The sequence below is a fragment of the Patella vulgata genome, chromosome 7 (assembly GCF_932274485.2).
Source record: "Patella vulgata chromosome 7, xgPatVulg1.2, whole genome shotgun sequence".
NCBI classification, from domain to species: Eukaryota; Metazoa; Mollusca; class Gastropoda; family Patellidae; genus Patella; species Patella vulgata.
Window position 1 is genome coordinate 50,003,857 of NC_065885.2, and position 17,699 is coordinate 50,021,555.

The 17,699-nt window shown below is 34.7% G+C and overlaps 1 protein-coding gene and 1 non-coding gene across 10 annotated transcripts in view; one reads left to right on the plus strand and one right to left on the minus strand.

The window, feature by feature from the left end:
- On the minus strand, positions 1-16,976 carry LOC126826657 (uncharacterized). 2 transcript variants are annotated; one of them, XM_050555637.2, is made up of 14 exons: positions 16,903-16,976; positions 11,425-11,523; positions 10,736-10,828; positions 9,202-9,282; positions 8,924-8,992; positions 7,996-8,121; positions 7,715-7,774; positions 7,362-7,434; positions 6,598-6,661; positions 5,956-6,046; positions 5,073-5,167; positions 3,750-3,910; positions 2,948-3,022; positions 1-2,080 (listed from the first exon to the last, which is right to left on the minus strand). In XM_050555637.2, exons 2-14 carry the CDS (start codon positions 11,512-11,514, stop codon positions 1,896-1,898), a joined length of 1,263 nt encoding a protein of 420 aa, XP_050411594.1. In that variant the 5' UTR covers positions 11,515-11,523; positions 16,903-16,976; the 3' UTR covers positions 1-1,895. The 2 variants fall into 2 exon arrangements, with proteins under 2 accessions (XP_050411594.1, XP_050411593.1); XM_050555636.2 differs by having other exon boundaries at positions 6,598-6,664.
- Positions 16,871-17,699, plus strand: part of LOC126826662 (uncharacterized) — a 12,153-nt gene continuing 11,324 nt past the window's right edge. Inside the window, exons 1-2 of one of the 8 annotated variants that reach the window (XR_008788768.1) lie at positions 17,028-17,088; positions 17,463-17,678. This is a non-coding gene — a transcript (uncharacterized LOC126826662). The other 7 variants (XR_008788769.1, XR_008788766.1, XR_008788771.1 and 4 more) reach the window with 7 other exon arrangements.

Below are 17,699 nucleotides of genomic sequence, written 5' to 3' on the forward strand. Positions count from 1 at the left end.
TTATTGTGGTTTTATTTTTTTAAAAAGCACAAAATAACAATGTGAAAATATGAACAATATGGGAATCAAAAACAACAAATTCTTAAAATACATATCAGCAACAATTACGGTACAAAACAGTAATGTTGCCCAATGAAGAAAGATAGTTGATATATGTGATGATTTTTATTGATTCATTCATTTTGATATCGACAAATATGTTAACATACCTGTTATCTATTCTCTGTTTGTCAGGTTATTACCACATTTATGTATATAATAGATCACCCAGTGCACAATAACAAAACAAAATCAATAAGCTCTCATAACATGGTTAGTTTGATGGAAACTCTGGCTAAATGAGACAGTGCCTAGAAACATGTGTTGACATTAAGTCGGGGTTGGTCAAATACATATATGATGCCTTAGAAACATTTACATATTTTTAACATTCAACGTTAATGAGTCAGATTCTATAGATTAATTTAAATATAAACATTTGAAACATTTAGTAATGTTTAGAAATTTGAAAATTATCTGTTCCTACAACAGACGTACATAGAGCAAGGTATATTTTACACTCTTAAATTGAAAGTTAAAATGCCTGTATCTCTCAAAAGCTGGAAAACTTCAAAGCAATACCTTTATAAAGTGAAGATTTCCAAAATGATGCCCCTTTATTGTTTTAATTTATTGATTTAATATGACATAAGATAAGATTTTGTTGTTTCACAATGCCCTTTTCAGACCACACACAATTAATATACATGACATATTACAGAACATAAAATAAATAGTAATATACATATATAAAGATTATTTATACATAAGAATACGAAACATAAAATACAAGTTCATGTTAAAAGTGAAAATATACAGAAAACAATATTTGAAAATGTATACATGAAAAGAATATGTGAATTTTGACTTGTACTGTTAGTATGGTAAGGAGATGCCTTATATATATATAAAGACACACACTCATAGAAACTGAAGGGGGAGAGTTAAATATATTTTCAAACCTTATGGTCAGATTGTTACCACTGAAAGTAGCAGAAAGAAGATTTAACCGGAGAGATTGATAGTGTGGACATTCAGTTAAAAAGTGAAATTGGTTTTCTCCTTTAAAAGGGAACTATACATTAACAAACAAAGCTGCCAATGTTCAATTAACTTGGTTAACTTGGGACTAGATATTGAGTGGATTAGACAATGCCTGCCATATCCGTGTTAAACGATAATACAGACGCCACTCATGGAGACTGTCGATAGAGGGACTGAAAATGGTAATGATACTTGACAATCTAGAATACGAACTGTCAATTGGCAAATACAATTTAGGCTATTTCTTGTCAAAACTTTGAACATTCATAATTTTGCTCAAAATAAACTAATTTGACAGAAATTTTCAATTTAATCATTTTCATTATCTATTGTTGATCTATAATAGCAAGAATGGCTAGCTCTAAATCTATTGTTGATCTATAATAGCAAGAATGGCTAGCTCTTTCTCTAAATCTTGAATAATTCTTCTTTAAAGGTGTAAAAGAATTGGAATGTACATAGTAAATTTAATAATAAAGACATTCTAAACGTTCATTCAATTAAATTCTTGTTTTCATTTATACTACACCTGAATATCAGAGTAATAATAAACAAAAATAAACAGTATACAATAAAACATAAATGCCTAAATAGGTTCATTTCATAAATAAATAAATAATGTAGGACAAAACAATGAGAATTCTACTTCAATATACTATATTTTTAATAAAGCTAATGGATATTCCATTACTATAGCCGATTGTTATTAGTTTATAACATTTTCTCTTGCAAGATAGCTTACCCCCAAGTATGTTTAAATTATGTTTTTGAAGAAATAGTCTTCTCTGAATAAGGTATTTTCAATAATTGAATTAAACTGTTTCATTATTTGTAGATTTTATAGATTCTTTTTTATGAATTTTTGCAGCTTTAAAGCAGGATATGGTGCCAATAATTGATAAAATTATCATAAAATAAAACATTCCAGACCACCCATAGTATGTAGATATAAAACCTATAATAGGTCCTTCCATAAAAGTTCCTACACTGCCAAATCCTAGAAAGAGAAAAATACCAAATTATATAATTGCCTAATGCTTTGTAATTTAACAACAGAGTAATTCTCTAGCTTCAAACACTTCATCTATGATGTACGATTCAAAAACATACAGTGTGTGCCCACATGGCTGCCTAATTTTGTGTGTATGACAAAGGCAAACAAATAATGGTAGCTAAGTTGTATTCATACAGAACGTTTTTTTTTCGGTATCACATTCACAAACTTTAACAGCACAAATATAACTCAGCAAAAAGCTTTCAAAAATTATGATCCTAAAATTTTTGAAAATTAATAATACGAGTAGGCCGTTTCAATTCAGCGGCCACATGAACTTAAATTTTACATCAAGTGGGCCAGAGATATACAAAAATATCAAGATAAAGTCAAATGTCCTTGAACTTTACTGTATTCTAAAAACAAAGCCAAACGTCTTTGACACAGGCAATTTTTTAGACTGTTTTCCAAATTGTCAAGATATAATATTGAACGCAACGTTCTCTTGTATTACACACAACTTAGATATCTATGACATACAGTATGGTACAGAAGTAAGAGTTTTACTGAAACCGGAAAACAATAATAAATCATGATTTCCATTGCTAGTTTCTAAGAATTCTCGACACTCACTTTGTTGAAATTTGTTCCACAGGCCACATTTAAACCCTTGGCGGGTCTGATCTGGCCGACAGGCCGCATGTTTGACATGGTAAATCCCCACCACCCATACTACCCAACATATGAAATTATATAAAATGCCATTCTAAGGCTAAAGAAAAAGAAGAACATAAGTAACAACAAAACCATTAAACTCAATTATGGTCTAAATGGTCACACTCATAGTTTAAATTCTTATAAAGTTCTTACCATTAATTAATCCAACTGTAGCTACAGCAGCATTTCTGTTTCCCTTTTCTCCTAATTCAGCTGCTATAGAACCACCTAAAATTAAGGAATTATTCAGAGGTCACTCAAGATTTTCTCTTTATTTGGATTTCATTCATGAGCCAATCACATGTCCAGGAATTTGAGCAGAATAAGCAGGGGGGATCTGGGGGGAGACATCGTCAAGTTAGGCATGAAGTGTGGGAGATGACCTCACAATTTTATCAAATCAGAAGCTCTGAGATAATATTTCTGCACATTTAGGTGCATACAGGATTACATTGGAATGAGGCCAAAACTGTGTGAATGCTTTGCACGTTTGTTTGTTGGTTTCACTTATGTTATTTTGATGAAAGTAGAAGAAAAAATATGCTGTGCATGAGGAAGCGACTGTCTGAGCATCAGTTCAGAAGAAAGAGTTTGTTTAAAGTTACAAATTTTCTATATATTTCTAGACCTGGCAGTCGGGTGTCTGATTTTGGTTGGAATCAAATATTTATTATCTTGCAAACTGTATTTCATTATCTTGAAAGAATAAAAATTTGGGATAGAGATTTTCTGTTTTGGAGATAAATAGGCCAAAATGATCAAATGCGGAATAACTATGTTAAACAAACTAAATTTAGTTTACATCTTATTTGTGTGTTAACACAGTTTTCTTCTAATAAAATTTAATTTATTTGAAGCGTTCGGGAAAACATTAGAAGTGAAATAAAGGATGCTAGATAATTTTTTCTTAATCTACAGAACTTATTGCTAATTTCGTCACACCTTAAAGCCTTACCTAATAGGGTATCTGGACCTGAACTAAATGCTCCAGCTAAAAACATGAATACAGCATTAAATGTCATGCCCCACGTACATGTTAAATTAAAACATATTAAAAATATTGTAGACAGAGCAACTGAGACAGCATTTCCGAATATAGATCGACCTGCATAAAATCTGTAAAGAGAAGAAATAAGGGTATTTGTAACCAAGTTAACAGTTATTCCATTTTAATATTAGTACTGGTACTAATTACTGAAAGATTTCCCAGACAACCCCAATTAATGAACTTTACTCCTGCTTCATTCTACCTAAGTCTGATGTAATCCAGCAGCTATCTTCATAGTGATATAGTGGTTCACATTATTAGTAATATTCATGATTAAAATATACGCATACTAATCTTCAGTACGCCAACATTATACACTCAGCAGAGAAAACAGTTATACATCACTTATATGGGCATTAATAAAGTTTACAGAAAAATACTGTTCATTTCAATCTGAGTGATATTAGCAGAGCAATTATGTGTTGGAATGTTAGAGCAATTGTATCAAGTCGTAAAACACATAGGGTAATATACACCTGGTATTTTATGTTTAACCTTGGAGGTGAATATGGATCAGGAGCAAGGAGAAGACAACTAATCAGAAACATCACTTTATCATATAGAAATGAAATGGGGTTTAACTCCTACTGTTCTGCTCCTAAACTGGGCTAATGAAGACGGGCATACGCCATACAGTGTGCTATGAGGGAAATTTTGCCCGGGCAGCGGCACTATCGCCTACTCTTATATCGAATTTCAACTGCAAAGGGATCTTTTACATGCATTCCAATGTATACACGGTTTTTCGTCTCATCCGAAGGACTAGACAGCTGTCCTTGTCAGACCCTCCGTTCTGCACCGCTGACAAGGGGAAACCACGTCGGAAAATCGGGATGAACTTTCTCGGCCAATGCAGGGATCGAACACCCGACCTCCAGGCTAGCGAGCCAGCGCCTTAACCACCCAGCCACCGTGGCTCCCACTTTATCATATAAGTGTTACAAATTACAATATTCAATGAGCTGAAAATTCACCAGGAATATTCATGTTCTCTGTCTTAATAACCATCATCAGATTATAAAATCAAAAACAGATTTCTATAAATCTTACAAGTTAATTTAACAATCGCACAGGCAATCATAATTTCCTTCAAAATGACACTCATATATTTAAAGTTGGACAAAATGTCTAAAATTGGTGGATTAAAAATTAATCATGTGCAGAAAATGGTGAATATAGAATAAAGTTCTGTATCATGTCCCATATGTCAATCAAAACACAATAACCTACCTGTCGATTAAAATACCAATTAAAGCACTACCCGCGACACCTCCTATGTCAAAAACTGTAGAAAATATTCCTGAGAGACTTTTAGAATAATTTAACTGAAAGAAGAACAAGTGGTTACAATGGAAAATTCTGGAAGACAAAACTATGGTGCAAACAGAAGTATATGACAACAACTCATATAGCACTGCCAGGCAACAAATCTATGCTCAACAGCAGCATTTTAGCAGGTAACTTCAAGTTTTTTGGGTCAGGGTCAATAACTATGCATGAAATTGTACAATTCTAAATTCTGAAAATGACATTTTGAAAAAATCTAAAAAACTCTGACCTGTAAAGTGTTAATAAGACTTGTGTGACCAAATGCAGATTTTAAATACCGTTTTTGTACGCCCACACTGAAATGTGGTCGTACATTGTCGTTGCCCCTGTCCGTCCAGCGTCCACAATTGCTTGCTGGCGCTCTACAGGCAAAGTTAAAGATGCATTATGTAAGATTTAGATAAAGAACTGACCGTTCTTGCTAAAATAGCAACGGTGCTGGACAATTTGAAACCAGAATAAAGACCTGCAATAGGTAGATTAAGTTCTTACATGATGCATCCCTAAATCAAAGGGAGTATACTTTAACAGTTTAACTAAATCAGGAGTATTAGATAATCCTTTAAAAATGGGTATTGTTTATAGATCTGCTTGTATGAAATTACAAACCAAAGATCAATACATAGAAATGGGTCTACAGGTAAAACATTTTTACACTCTATTACCTGGTACATCAATTTTTACAATCTACTACAAAATATAGAATGACTGACAAGTGTAACATCAATATACTTTTGCATAAAATGTGGGAATAAAAAATGTCATTATACAAATTTTTACTTACTTGTCTTAATAAATATAACGGTAACCACATATACATACAATAACGAACAACTTTTAAACAAAAAACACTTATAGCCACCTCAGCTACCATTCTGAAAACAAAGATCAATACATGATTTTTACAATGGCAATGTCATCGCATTTGTCCTTTGTAGATCTTCAGAAATATGGGGAGCCACGGTGGCTCAGTGAGTAGGATGTTGGTTTGCTAACTTGGAGGTCCAGTGTTCGATCCCTCTGTTGGCCAAGAAAGTTCATCAGGATTTTCCAGCGTGATTCCCTCTTGTCAGTGGTATAGGACGGAGGGCCTGCCCAGAGACAACGTAGTCATTTGGATGGGACAAAAAACTGAGGTCCCGTGTACACAGACATGCACGTAAAAGATCCATTGACAGTTGGAATTCAAAATAAGAGTAGGCCGTGCCGCCGCTGTCCGGGCAAAATTTCCCTAATAGCACACTGCATGGTGTATGCCCAAGTCTGAGCAAATTAGTAGGACATTAAACACAATTTCATTTTCAGTAATATGACAAAATAATATCAGGGAAGATATATAATCTGCACACTAAAATGTGTACACAATCGGATCCATTTAACACACTAACTTCACTTACTTTGGCGATCACATGGATTATTTACTTACGGAATTTTCCAAATCTCATATAAAGAGGATGATCTTGTATCTATTTTTGCTTGACTAGCACTCACTTCTATAAAGAAATAAACCAGTTATATAATATAAAATGTAAATAGTACGCAAGCAAGGCATAACTGAAATAAACCAGAAGATCCAAACAATGTGTTATTTATTACCTTGCATCGAATGAAAAGAGTGGGAGAGATAACAAAATGGATTCCATCTGACTCAGTTTTGTTTCCTGATCATATGTCAGGAACCACTCTAGATCTCTTTATGAAACTTTGTACACACATACACAGATTATAGTAATTGAGGGGGTGGGGGGGTGGATGGCCGAATGGTTAGCATGTGCACGCTGTATCATAAGGCCTGTTATTGAGTCAACTGGCATGGTTTCGAATCCCCGGTTGTACCAGACAAGGAGTAGGGTCGCCTGTCCAACCTTGTGGGTTTTCTCTGGGTCCCCCGGTTTCTTCCCACTGCTAAAGACCCCTACGCGCATGCGCATTATTGAAATAAAAAAATGAAACCATATGTTAGTCCCGAAATGACCTAGTTTGTGTCGAGTGGAGGTTAAACCCATTTCTCTCTCACACTATAGTAATGGAATCATTTTCAAATTAGCACTTTGAGTGATTTTTGTGTAATTATTAGGCAAGTTTGCAGGAATGTTGTCATCTTGTTCTATTTTCCATATAATTTGTGTATGGTAATATTCTAAGATTTATTGTACAGGAAAGCCCTGTGATAAAGCTATGACTACTAACCTCTACCAGGGATGTCAACACCAGCTTCTGATGATTGACGATAAAATATTAACACCAATGTACCAAGGAATATCTACAAATAAATTACAGTATTCTGTTCACCAGGGCTTTTGTTTCTGTCAGCCAGTGAAATTGGCAGTGAAATTGACCGGCAGGAAAACTTAACATGTCAATCAATTTTTATAATGGGAAATTAAAATTAGAGAGAATTTAGCCGTAAAACACAATAGATGGAAAATATCTTTGAAAAAAAATATGTTCCTAATCTGAGTAAATATGTCAAAATCTATGCACAATCGGCTGAATGTTGGAAGAATATTGGCCAGTGTACATTAGAAATTAATTTTACTTACTGCAATCAATGAAGGTGGTACATACACAGCTCTCCAGCCATAATTAGTTTGCAAAATCACCTAAAAATTTAATAAACTAATTTAGATTATTTTACTACAAGGAGACTTCCATATTTTTAAGCATAGAATATAGGCCAATTATGAACAAATAAGTGCTCATACCAGATTGAGCAAACACTCATTTAGATACAAATAACTGCTGTATGTTGGATTTAGAAAACACACTTAATTTGGCCTTGTTTTCGTATTAATTTATTTGTGCCACCTGTAATAGTACTTACAGCCAAAAAAGTTCCTATTATCCCTCCTCCAAAGGCACATGTTCCAAACATTCCAAAAACACTATTTCTCACCCTGTCTGCAAACCAGGACAATAAAATCTTACTGCAGTTTGGCCAGCATTGTGACTAAAAGTAGAAGAATTTCATTATTAAAACAAAATATTTAAAGTATCATCTCACAAGATCAGCAATAATAACCTGGGTTTTTGTTTGGTTTCAAAAAACACAATTTATTTATCTCTGGAATGTTCTTCCATGTTACAATTTCCATTTGAATATTTGTCTGGATGGGTTGTCAACACTTGGGAATAAATAGTTCATTGGCTACATTTTATCCAGTGTTTTACATTATCATGGAGTATGGACAAAGTCTAACTCTAAGGGATGTAACCAGCCGTAAAACAAAATGTCAATGCCCATGAAATTAATTTAAGAATTGCCATTTCAGAAAATCCATTCGCATTGCCAGTTCAATATCCAACACTCTTATTTTTTTATTTGAAATTTCTCTCTTCATGGACCATATCTATAGTTTTTTTTTAATTAATACTATTTCGGTGTATCGATTCTTGTTTGTTTGTTTATAATAATGCATGAACTATGGAATATTACTTGACATGGCGACAAAATCCTGGTTACCCATGGGCAATGGAACTTTTTGTCAAATGTTGACAAGAGACCCAGAACCCCTGGATGACCGGGACTAACTATATCAAGGCATTCACCTAATAAACACTTAAACCAAGTTTGAACATTCTAGTTTAATCAGAACGAGAGTTATTGTGTCCTAAAAAGTGCGAAGGACAGACACACCCATTTTAATAGTCCTCTGCTTTCTTCGAAGGGCGGGGGACATAAACAGATGATGAGATAAATGTCATTTAGCAACACGATTCTTTGACAAATAATTTTATACATTATATTTTACCTGAGCTGATCCATTTATAAACAGTAATAAACCAAGTACAGGTGTAGTGTTCCAATATCCAAATGAAATCTACAATAAAATACATCATAATTATAATGTTATGCCCACAGACATCAATCACATGTGCCATCAATATGATTAAATTATAGATCTAAACTATACGAATGCTTGTTGTGGTTCAGTGAGCAGTCCACTAAAGGATATCAACTATTAAAATAAAATTTAAACTATAAAATACAAAAAGAAATAGGATCTGTACTTTAATCTGATTTGTTTACCATTGATAGTCCAGCTAATATTAAACTCATTCCCAGTGTTAATCTTGCACCAATTCTATCACCAACCTGACCTAAACACATCTGAAAAAGAAACAATTTTCTCATCTATTATTGCTTTTCACTTATTCATCTTGTTGCCTTGTTTCAGATTAATAACACCTGCTATAGTTTAATTAAGTCAATAGCAGACTGGGTCTTAAAACTGGCTCGAACATCCTGATTTACTGTGTCAGCCCATTAAACATTAATTGATTTTTTGCAGTATTTGTAGCCTATCCAGCCAACCAGACATTGTCATTCTGTCCCTGAGTTAATTTGAGAAAAGGGCAGGATAAAAGAACTGTAACTGATGGGGACAGGTCCCACATTTTGCATGCTTTAAATGTTTCAAAGCAGCCTTGCTTCGGTGTGCTATATCAGTTTACCTTTGGTGCTAGGAATATATGAGTGAGCAGAAGTTGAGGATTTATAATTATTCACATAGCATGCAACAGTCTCATTTATTATAGCACATAAAAGGTTTCTTCAAGATTTTTTTTTATCACTTTAGACAAAGATAGGTTGCCAGGCAACAAAACATACGCCCTCAGCAGCTATATCATCCGGGCAGTCAACAAGAGTTGTCGCATATTTATACTTTTTTCAGTAATGAAACATTTATCATACATTAAAATCTGATTAAGAGTAACAACTCATTAAGTAATTATCAGAAAACCATTAGAATTTGTTTGGTTTTTATAAAGTTCTGCCCCATGCTAACATTTAGTATATGAAACTTTTTACATCATGGATTTAGCTGTTCAAGTCATAAAGATTCATTGAAAATCAATATACTTGTTCGTCTCAAGACCTTAAACTCTGTGTATCAATCTGAAGTCAATCGGATGATAACTTTAGCCTCTAGAGCGTCCACAACATTTTAAAAAGTGATCAAGGGCCATAACTCTGGCAGTAGTTATCGGAAATCAGTGAAAATCAATAGGCTTCTTCGTCTCATGACCTTAAACACTGTGTATAGATTTAAAGTCAATCGGATATTAACTTTAGCCTCTAGAGCGTCCACAAGATTTTTCAAAGTGATCAAGGGCCATAACTTACTCTGGCAGTAATTATCGGAAATCGCTGAAAAGCAATAGGCTTCTTCGTCTCATGACCTTAAACACTGTGTATAAATTTAAAGTCAATCGGATATTAACTTTAGCCTCTAGAGCATCCACAATATTTTTCAAAGTGATCAAGGGCCATAACTCTGGCAAAAATCATCGGAAATCGCTGAAAATCAATAGGCTTCTTCGTCTCATGACCTTAACCACTGTGTATCAATTTAAAGTCAATCGGATATTAACTTTAGCATATAGAGCGTCCACAAGCAATTGTGGACGCCGGCTGGCTGGAAGGGCGGGCGGGCGCAACAGCAATTTACAATCACATTTCAATGTGGGCGTATAAAAATCCTGGGCCATCCCTTTCACTTCGAATATTACCATTAAATATTATCTATAAAGTGGTAAAAGTTTATACTGATACAATGTACCTGCATTAAAGCATAGGGTAGTAGAAGAGCTGTATCTAACCATCCTAATTCTGTCTTACTTATAGACAGACTCACTTCTAAATCAGCTTTAATCTGAAATATATTTGAAGATATGTTGAAATATGATATAAAATTATAGACTGTTAACAGCAAGTTTGGGAGACCATTGTCTGTGCAGGTCAAAGGTCACAGTTGAAGGGATCAACTATTATGCTACTTTGTCATTTAGTGATGTGTTACTCATAATGGTGGTAGTTTAGGTTTGGAAATCCCCAATAAATAACTCTATATTGTCTCCATAGTTTTGATAGTCTCCAATTTATTGTTATGCAAATACGATGTCGAACATCAAAGGAATAAAGCTTTAATTAGATTAGTCCTAGTCAGCTTAAATAATTATATTTTCTTTATAAATGATGGCAGCGAATGCCCTTGTAGTAGTTGCAAATAGATAGAGTCTGAGCATGTGCTATCAACTGTCACCCAAGACAAATAGGTTGCAATGTTAGGTTTAGAATGCATGGATTGTTTGCAAAATTCAGATGTATGGAAACCTGTCTAATCTTTAATAAATACATTAGCAATTCAAAAATACAACAAAATACTCAAAGCAAAAAGTAACTGCACGCTCAACTCTCATTGACAAAATAAACGAAATGTAATTTTAATCAGATTTGATTAATACATACCACTCCAAGAGGTTTTCTAAGCAAGTATGTTGATGCATAGGCTAACCATCCCAATATGAAGATTAATATTTGTCTAGCTTTTAAATTCATGACTTTTGTCTGAAATATAAAAAAAACCCAAAGTGTTAGTGTTATGGGAGTAATTGAAAACCGCATTCCTTCTCACAAACCCTTTATAACCCTAATATCAAAGTCGATCCCCCTTTGATTTGGGTCAAAAATCAAAATCTTGATTTGATCACATTTCTTTGTTAGATTTTGGGTGCGTAGACTACAGTAGACTATGTCTAGTGAATCAAGCTTGTTAATTCTGTGTGGAAATCTTAGGAGCCTTTATCCTTCTGCATAGGCTACAGGCCCAATGGATGTTAGGGGGGCAGACCTGAAATGCCAGAAAAAATTCCTGTTTACAGATGACAACACCTGTCATCAGTGAGTACCGAAGTGTCAGAGTTTACTGTGTAGGGGCCTCCCCAAGAAAAGTATTTCCTGCTATTCCAGCATGTGAATACAGCCACTTCAATGTGGTCCAATATAGCCTAACTTATGTGGCTGACCCAAATTCCATACATCCAATCAATCGTTTAGTCCAAGCAGCTGTCGCCAGTCATCGCAGGATACTGGGAACCTGCCTTCCCCCAAATTTTTTTGAAAATATAACATGCGTTTTTCTGCTATTCTAGCTCGTGGTTTTTGCAACCTAAATCCCACTCTATGCCAACCTGAATTCCAATTATCCCATCAGACTGTTGGAGCTGCATTCACAAATAATAATCAATGCATGAAAAATGTTGCACAAAACAGTGTGGCTCCAGACAAAATGTCTTAATACATAGTCAATTCAGTACAAATTTGTGGTGTTTAATTAAAAGAAAAGTGACATTAGTGTTCATTAGATTTCGGGCACTTTATTTTGCCAACTAGATGATATTTTGCCAAGCAGAGTGGCTCCAGACAATAGTTTTAATCCATACACTCGTACAATATTGAAATATTGGAACTCCTTATGACCTTACCCTAGCAAATTTGACGATCACTTCCCAACTGCTTAACATTTTGATCTTCATATTTCAGAAGAGCATTTGGAGCTATTTCAATTTCGTCACATGTTTTAGCACTTAATTTGAAGTCAAGGTTGAGATAAATCTGATCATATGTTCAACAGTTTAAAATAAAAAATAAAACGGAAATTAATGAACCTCGTGGGTTTTCTCTGGGTACTCCGGTTCCCCCCACCCCCCACTGCTAAAGACCCCTATGCGCAAGCGAATTATTGAAATAAAATTAAACCATATGTTAGTCCCAAAATGACCTAGTTTGTGTTGAGTGGACGTTAAACCCCATTTCTCTCTATCTCTTTGAAATTAATGAACAAAGAATTTAAATGATACACAGCTTGTTCCATCGACAATATTATTAACACATCAGATCAACCCAAATCAATAATTCATTTGGCCTACATTAAACAGATCTTATCTTACCTTTCATAATGATGCCTCTGCATGTAAAAAGATTAAATTTACAATTTTCCTTCTGAAAATAATTGAACTAATAGTCCAGAGTACCAATACTTAAATTACCTGTCAACTGATGAGAACAGACATGAACACTATATTTGTCAAGTAATCCTAAACCCCTATCTACCCTTCTATAATACAGATTTATCACATGTAAAGTAAACAATTAGCCTGCCTTTAGTCGAGTGCTATCTATATTCAGTAGTATATTTGGTTGATTTACAGAAAGGGGTGTGGTTTAATGTTCACTATAAGTATAACAAGATGTTACCAATATATAACATGATCAAACTATTTTTCTTTCAAAACACAACCTGCTTATGCAAGTCCTTAGAAACCTAACATGTGTGAACATATTGATTCTTAGGGTATAAGTATTCAACCAAAGAACAATGGTGAACCGTGACCACATTCAATAGAATCTCTTACAAAATCTCACAGGTAGAACAAGCCAACAGTGAGGCTGATGTCCCCCGGCGAAATCCAAAAATAAATAGATGACACATATTTATTAATCGCACATTTATTTTTTTCAAAAGTATCGAGCAATCAAACTATACACTAAGTTTCAGCACTCTCCATCAGATAGAATCAAAGTTATCTTGTCCCAAAGCATCGACTAATGTAAATCATTGAACTCAGCCATGACATGACAGCAGAGAATATTCATTATCGAACTAAGTCAAGGTATTGATGTAATAAAGCTATACACCAAGTGTCCTCACTCTCACTTAATTCGAACTAAAGTTATCGTGTCCCAAAGCATCAACCAATCAAATTGCTTATCCCTGCTTACCCTAAGCAGAAAATTCTCATCTTCAATCTCCATCAAGGCATTCACCTATCAGACACCTACGCCAAGTGTGAACATTCTAACTCAACTAGAATGAGAGTTATTGTGTTCCAAAATCTTGACCAATCAAATTGCTTATCTCTGCTTAACCTAAGCACAAAATGCTCATGTTCGAACTCCATCAAGACATTGACCTAATTAACACCTACACCAAGTTTGAACATTCTACCTCACTTAGAAGGGGAGTTATTGTGTTCCAAAGTCTCGGCCAATCAAATTGCTTATCGCTCTGCTTACCCTTAGCAGAAAATGCTCATTATCGAACTTAGTCAAGGTATTGATGTAATGAAGCTATACACCAAGTTTCATCACTCTCACTTAATTAGAACTAAAGTTATCGTGTCCCAAAGCATCAACCAATCAAATTGCTTATCTCTGCTTACACTAAGCAGAAAATGCTCATCTTTGAACTCCATCAAGGCATTGACCTAATAAACACCTACACCAAGTTTGAACATTCTGGCTCAGTTAGAGAGAGTTATTGTGTCCCAAAAAGTGTGACGGACGGACAGACACACCGATTTTAATAGTCCCCTGCTTTCTTCGAAAGGCGGGGGACAAAAATACAAATATTATATAATAAAGAAGTTAAATAACATTTGCAGGAAAACGGAATATGAAAATCGATTCCCTCCTTCCACTACTTATTTATGAGGGCTATCCAGTTATATATCAGCTAAATTGCGATAAAATAATATTTTATATCAATAATTATTATAGCTTGTGCCATCTGTATTCTATGCCGTTGATTGTGTGTCAACCGAATAATTATTATCTAGTTTATATGCTAAAAACTGTATCACCAAAGGGGGATAATTTAGATAACAAGGTATTACTGTAATGAAACTATACACCAAGTTTCATCAATCTCACTTAATTAGAACTAAAGTTATCGTGTCCCAAAGCATCAACCAATCAAATTGTTTATCTCTGCTTACCCTAAGCGGAAAATGCTCATCTTCGAACTCCATCAAGGCATTGACCTAATCAACACATACACCAAGTTTGAACATTCTAGCTCAATTAGGAAGAGAGTTATCGTGCCCCAAAGTATCAACCAATCAAATTGCTTATCTCTGCTTACCCTAAGCGGAAAATGCTCATCTTCGAACTCCATCAAGGCATTGACCTAATAAACACATACACCAAGTTTGAACATTCTAGCTCAATTAAAAGTTATCGTGTCCCAAAGCATCAACCAATCAAACTGCTTATCTCTGCTTACCCTAAGCGGAAAATGCTCATCTTCGAACTCCATCAAGGCATTGACCTAATCAACACATACACCAAGTTTGAACATTCTAGCCCAATTAGGAAGAGAGTTATCGTGTCCCAAAGCATCAACCAATCAAATTGCTTATCTCTGCTTACCCTAAGCGGAAAATGCTCATCTTCGAACTCCATCAAGGCATTGACCGAATAAACACATACACCAAGTTTGAACATTCTAGCTCAATTAGGAAGAGAGTTATTGTGTCCCAAAAAGTGTGACGGACAGACAGACGGACAGACAGACGGACGAACCCATTTTAATAGTCCCCTGCTTTCTTCGAAAGGGGGGGGACAATTAATCTATGAAGACATAACACAAACACTGTAAAACTTCCAAAATACAATAGGATGGCTTAATGGTCACTGTCAAGTCATTTTATATGTTAATATTTTCATTTTACTTTTTTAACAGCTTTAATGGCTGCAGCATATAAGCTTATATTTTACAGTATAACTGAAATTTCTATTGCAAATTGAAGCATATTATTGACGCAAAACATTGGAGTTTATCAGTAAATTGTAGCACAGAGTACACCAGCTGTGTATTGTAACCTGAAAATCGCATATTGCAATAGATTGCACAATACAGCCACTCATTTTGCTACATATTACGAAATCTGTTTTGAACAGATAGGTCTTAAGAACAATTTTGCATTTCTTCATAAACATTTTCTGATTTGAATGTCTGATTATTGTGGAGAAATACCTGTCTCAGTACAGTAAAATCTTTTGTTTAGATCAATTCAATGATAGAAGGTGTGTTTTGATAAATTAAGACAACCATGGGTGAAATTATAGATAACCATGTGCTGAATTTTGTATTATGGAAGATCCTGTATTGCAATACGTGTATTTTGATTTGAGTCAAGACAACATCAACATGGTATTACAAATCATTCATAACACTTTCCAAACTGCAAGTCGACGCACAACCTTAATATGAATTGGTCCTCTCTAGATCGGAGCTAGAGTGACAACACGGGCCAGGCGGTACTTGCATGCCATCTACCTGGCAGTCCTAATTAGGCTTTATTTAACCCACTTCACCTCAGGAGCAATGCCTGGGAGTGGTTTATGAATGGTCTCTAACAACACCATTGGATACTGTATCTCAAAAGGCAGAGTTGCGCCTTTAATCAAAGAAATGGCAGTAAACCTTGTGCTAAACTAGAATGGTATTTACGACTGGCTCTTGCAAGTTTCCTAGGCAACACTTGTCTGCGATATTACCTATGGTGGGAGCGGCCATTAAATCCCAATGAAAGAACAGATATTGCATGAACAGTGCTTGAAGTTTCTCCAGAAAGATAGATGGTGATTTCTTCTACCCAGTACACGCCAACATAATATTCGATTTGTGGCTTAGAATTGGTTATGTTCAAAATGATAGTAAATCACTTTGCAATAACCATCTAAACATTCAAAATGAATAGTAGCCTATGATGGGTACCGGGATAGCCTACAAAACTACAGCTTTCAAAATTCATTTGATGTCAAAATACTATAGGCCTACAATACAAGACTGAAGACAAGTCATCTTCTGAACTCCAAGAAACACAACACATTTATTTGATTGTGTTTTTATTAACTTTTTAAAAAATTATTTGTGTCTTATGTGTGTGATGTGTCTTGCTCAGGAGTTAGTTTTCTGTGTGGCTACTGCATAAGACTGTTCTATGTGAATGTCTACTTTCATTTTTTTTTTTTGTTCTAGATATGAACACCAAACTTTTTGAATTAGAGATAACATAGCCCGTTCTTAGACTTTAAATTTTAAGTTATATAAAGAATGAGACAGGTCACCAAAGCTTACAAAGGATTATATGCCAGATCTACCTGATTTTCGGTGTTTGCTACCCAAATCACCAAATCACTACCCGGTTTGCCTCATCGTGGTTGACGTTTACGCTCTGTCTGGATAAGGGAGACTAAGGGCGGAAGTAAAGGTGAAGATCTAATGTCATTTCCTGTGACCTTGAAGAGTATAAAGTGAAAGTATTGTAATTATGAATGAAAGGATTTGTATGAAATAATTATCTTTTATAAGAACATTGAATTAAAGCTGTCTTATAGTTATATTATAATTTCGGAAAGGGTAATTTACGTCTTGGCACGATTGTCTCATTTAAACTGTAACCAGCTAGCCTATCATTGAATGAATAGGCCTATATAAAATCACGTAGACATCCATTCTGAACATCAGAGAGAGACACGCTACCTGCGGAGAAGCCAGCTACCATTTAATTTTCGTACATTAGTTACGTACGGTAGACATCATGATCATTATCAGACATCATCATTCATTATTCATTCATGTGTTACCAATCTGATCAGATAGTATTTTGTTTCGTTTTTTATAGTTCAAAATTTCGTTTTACTTGTCTTTACTACACTAGGATCTGGAAGAGTTGTTATATTATAACCTGCGTTCTGGTTGATGTGAACAATTAGCCAATGAAACGTTCTGTCGCAGCAAGTTCTTGGTGTACAATGCACACAGAACTGTGGGTATCCTACTAGAAACATCAATTCTGATTGGTTGATCAAATATCTGATGCAACCTCCCACTACAACTGGTCAGATCTTCATGTGCATGTAAAAAAAACAAAACGGTAGATCTGTATTTTAATCAG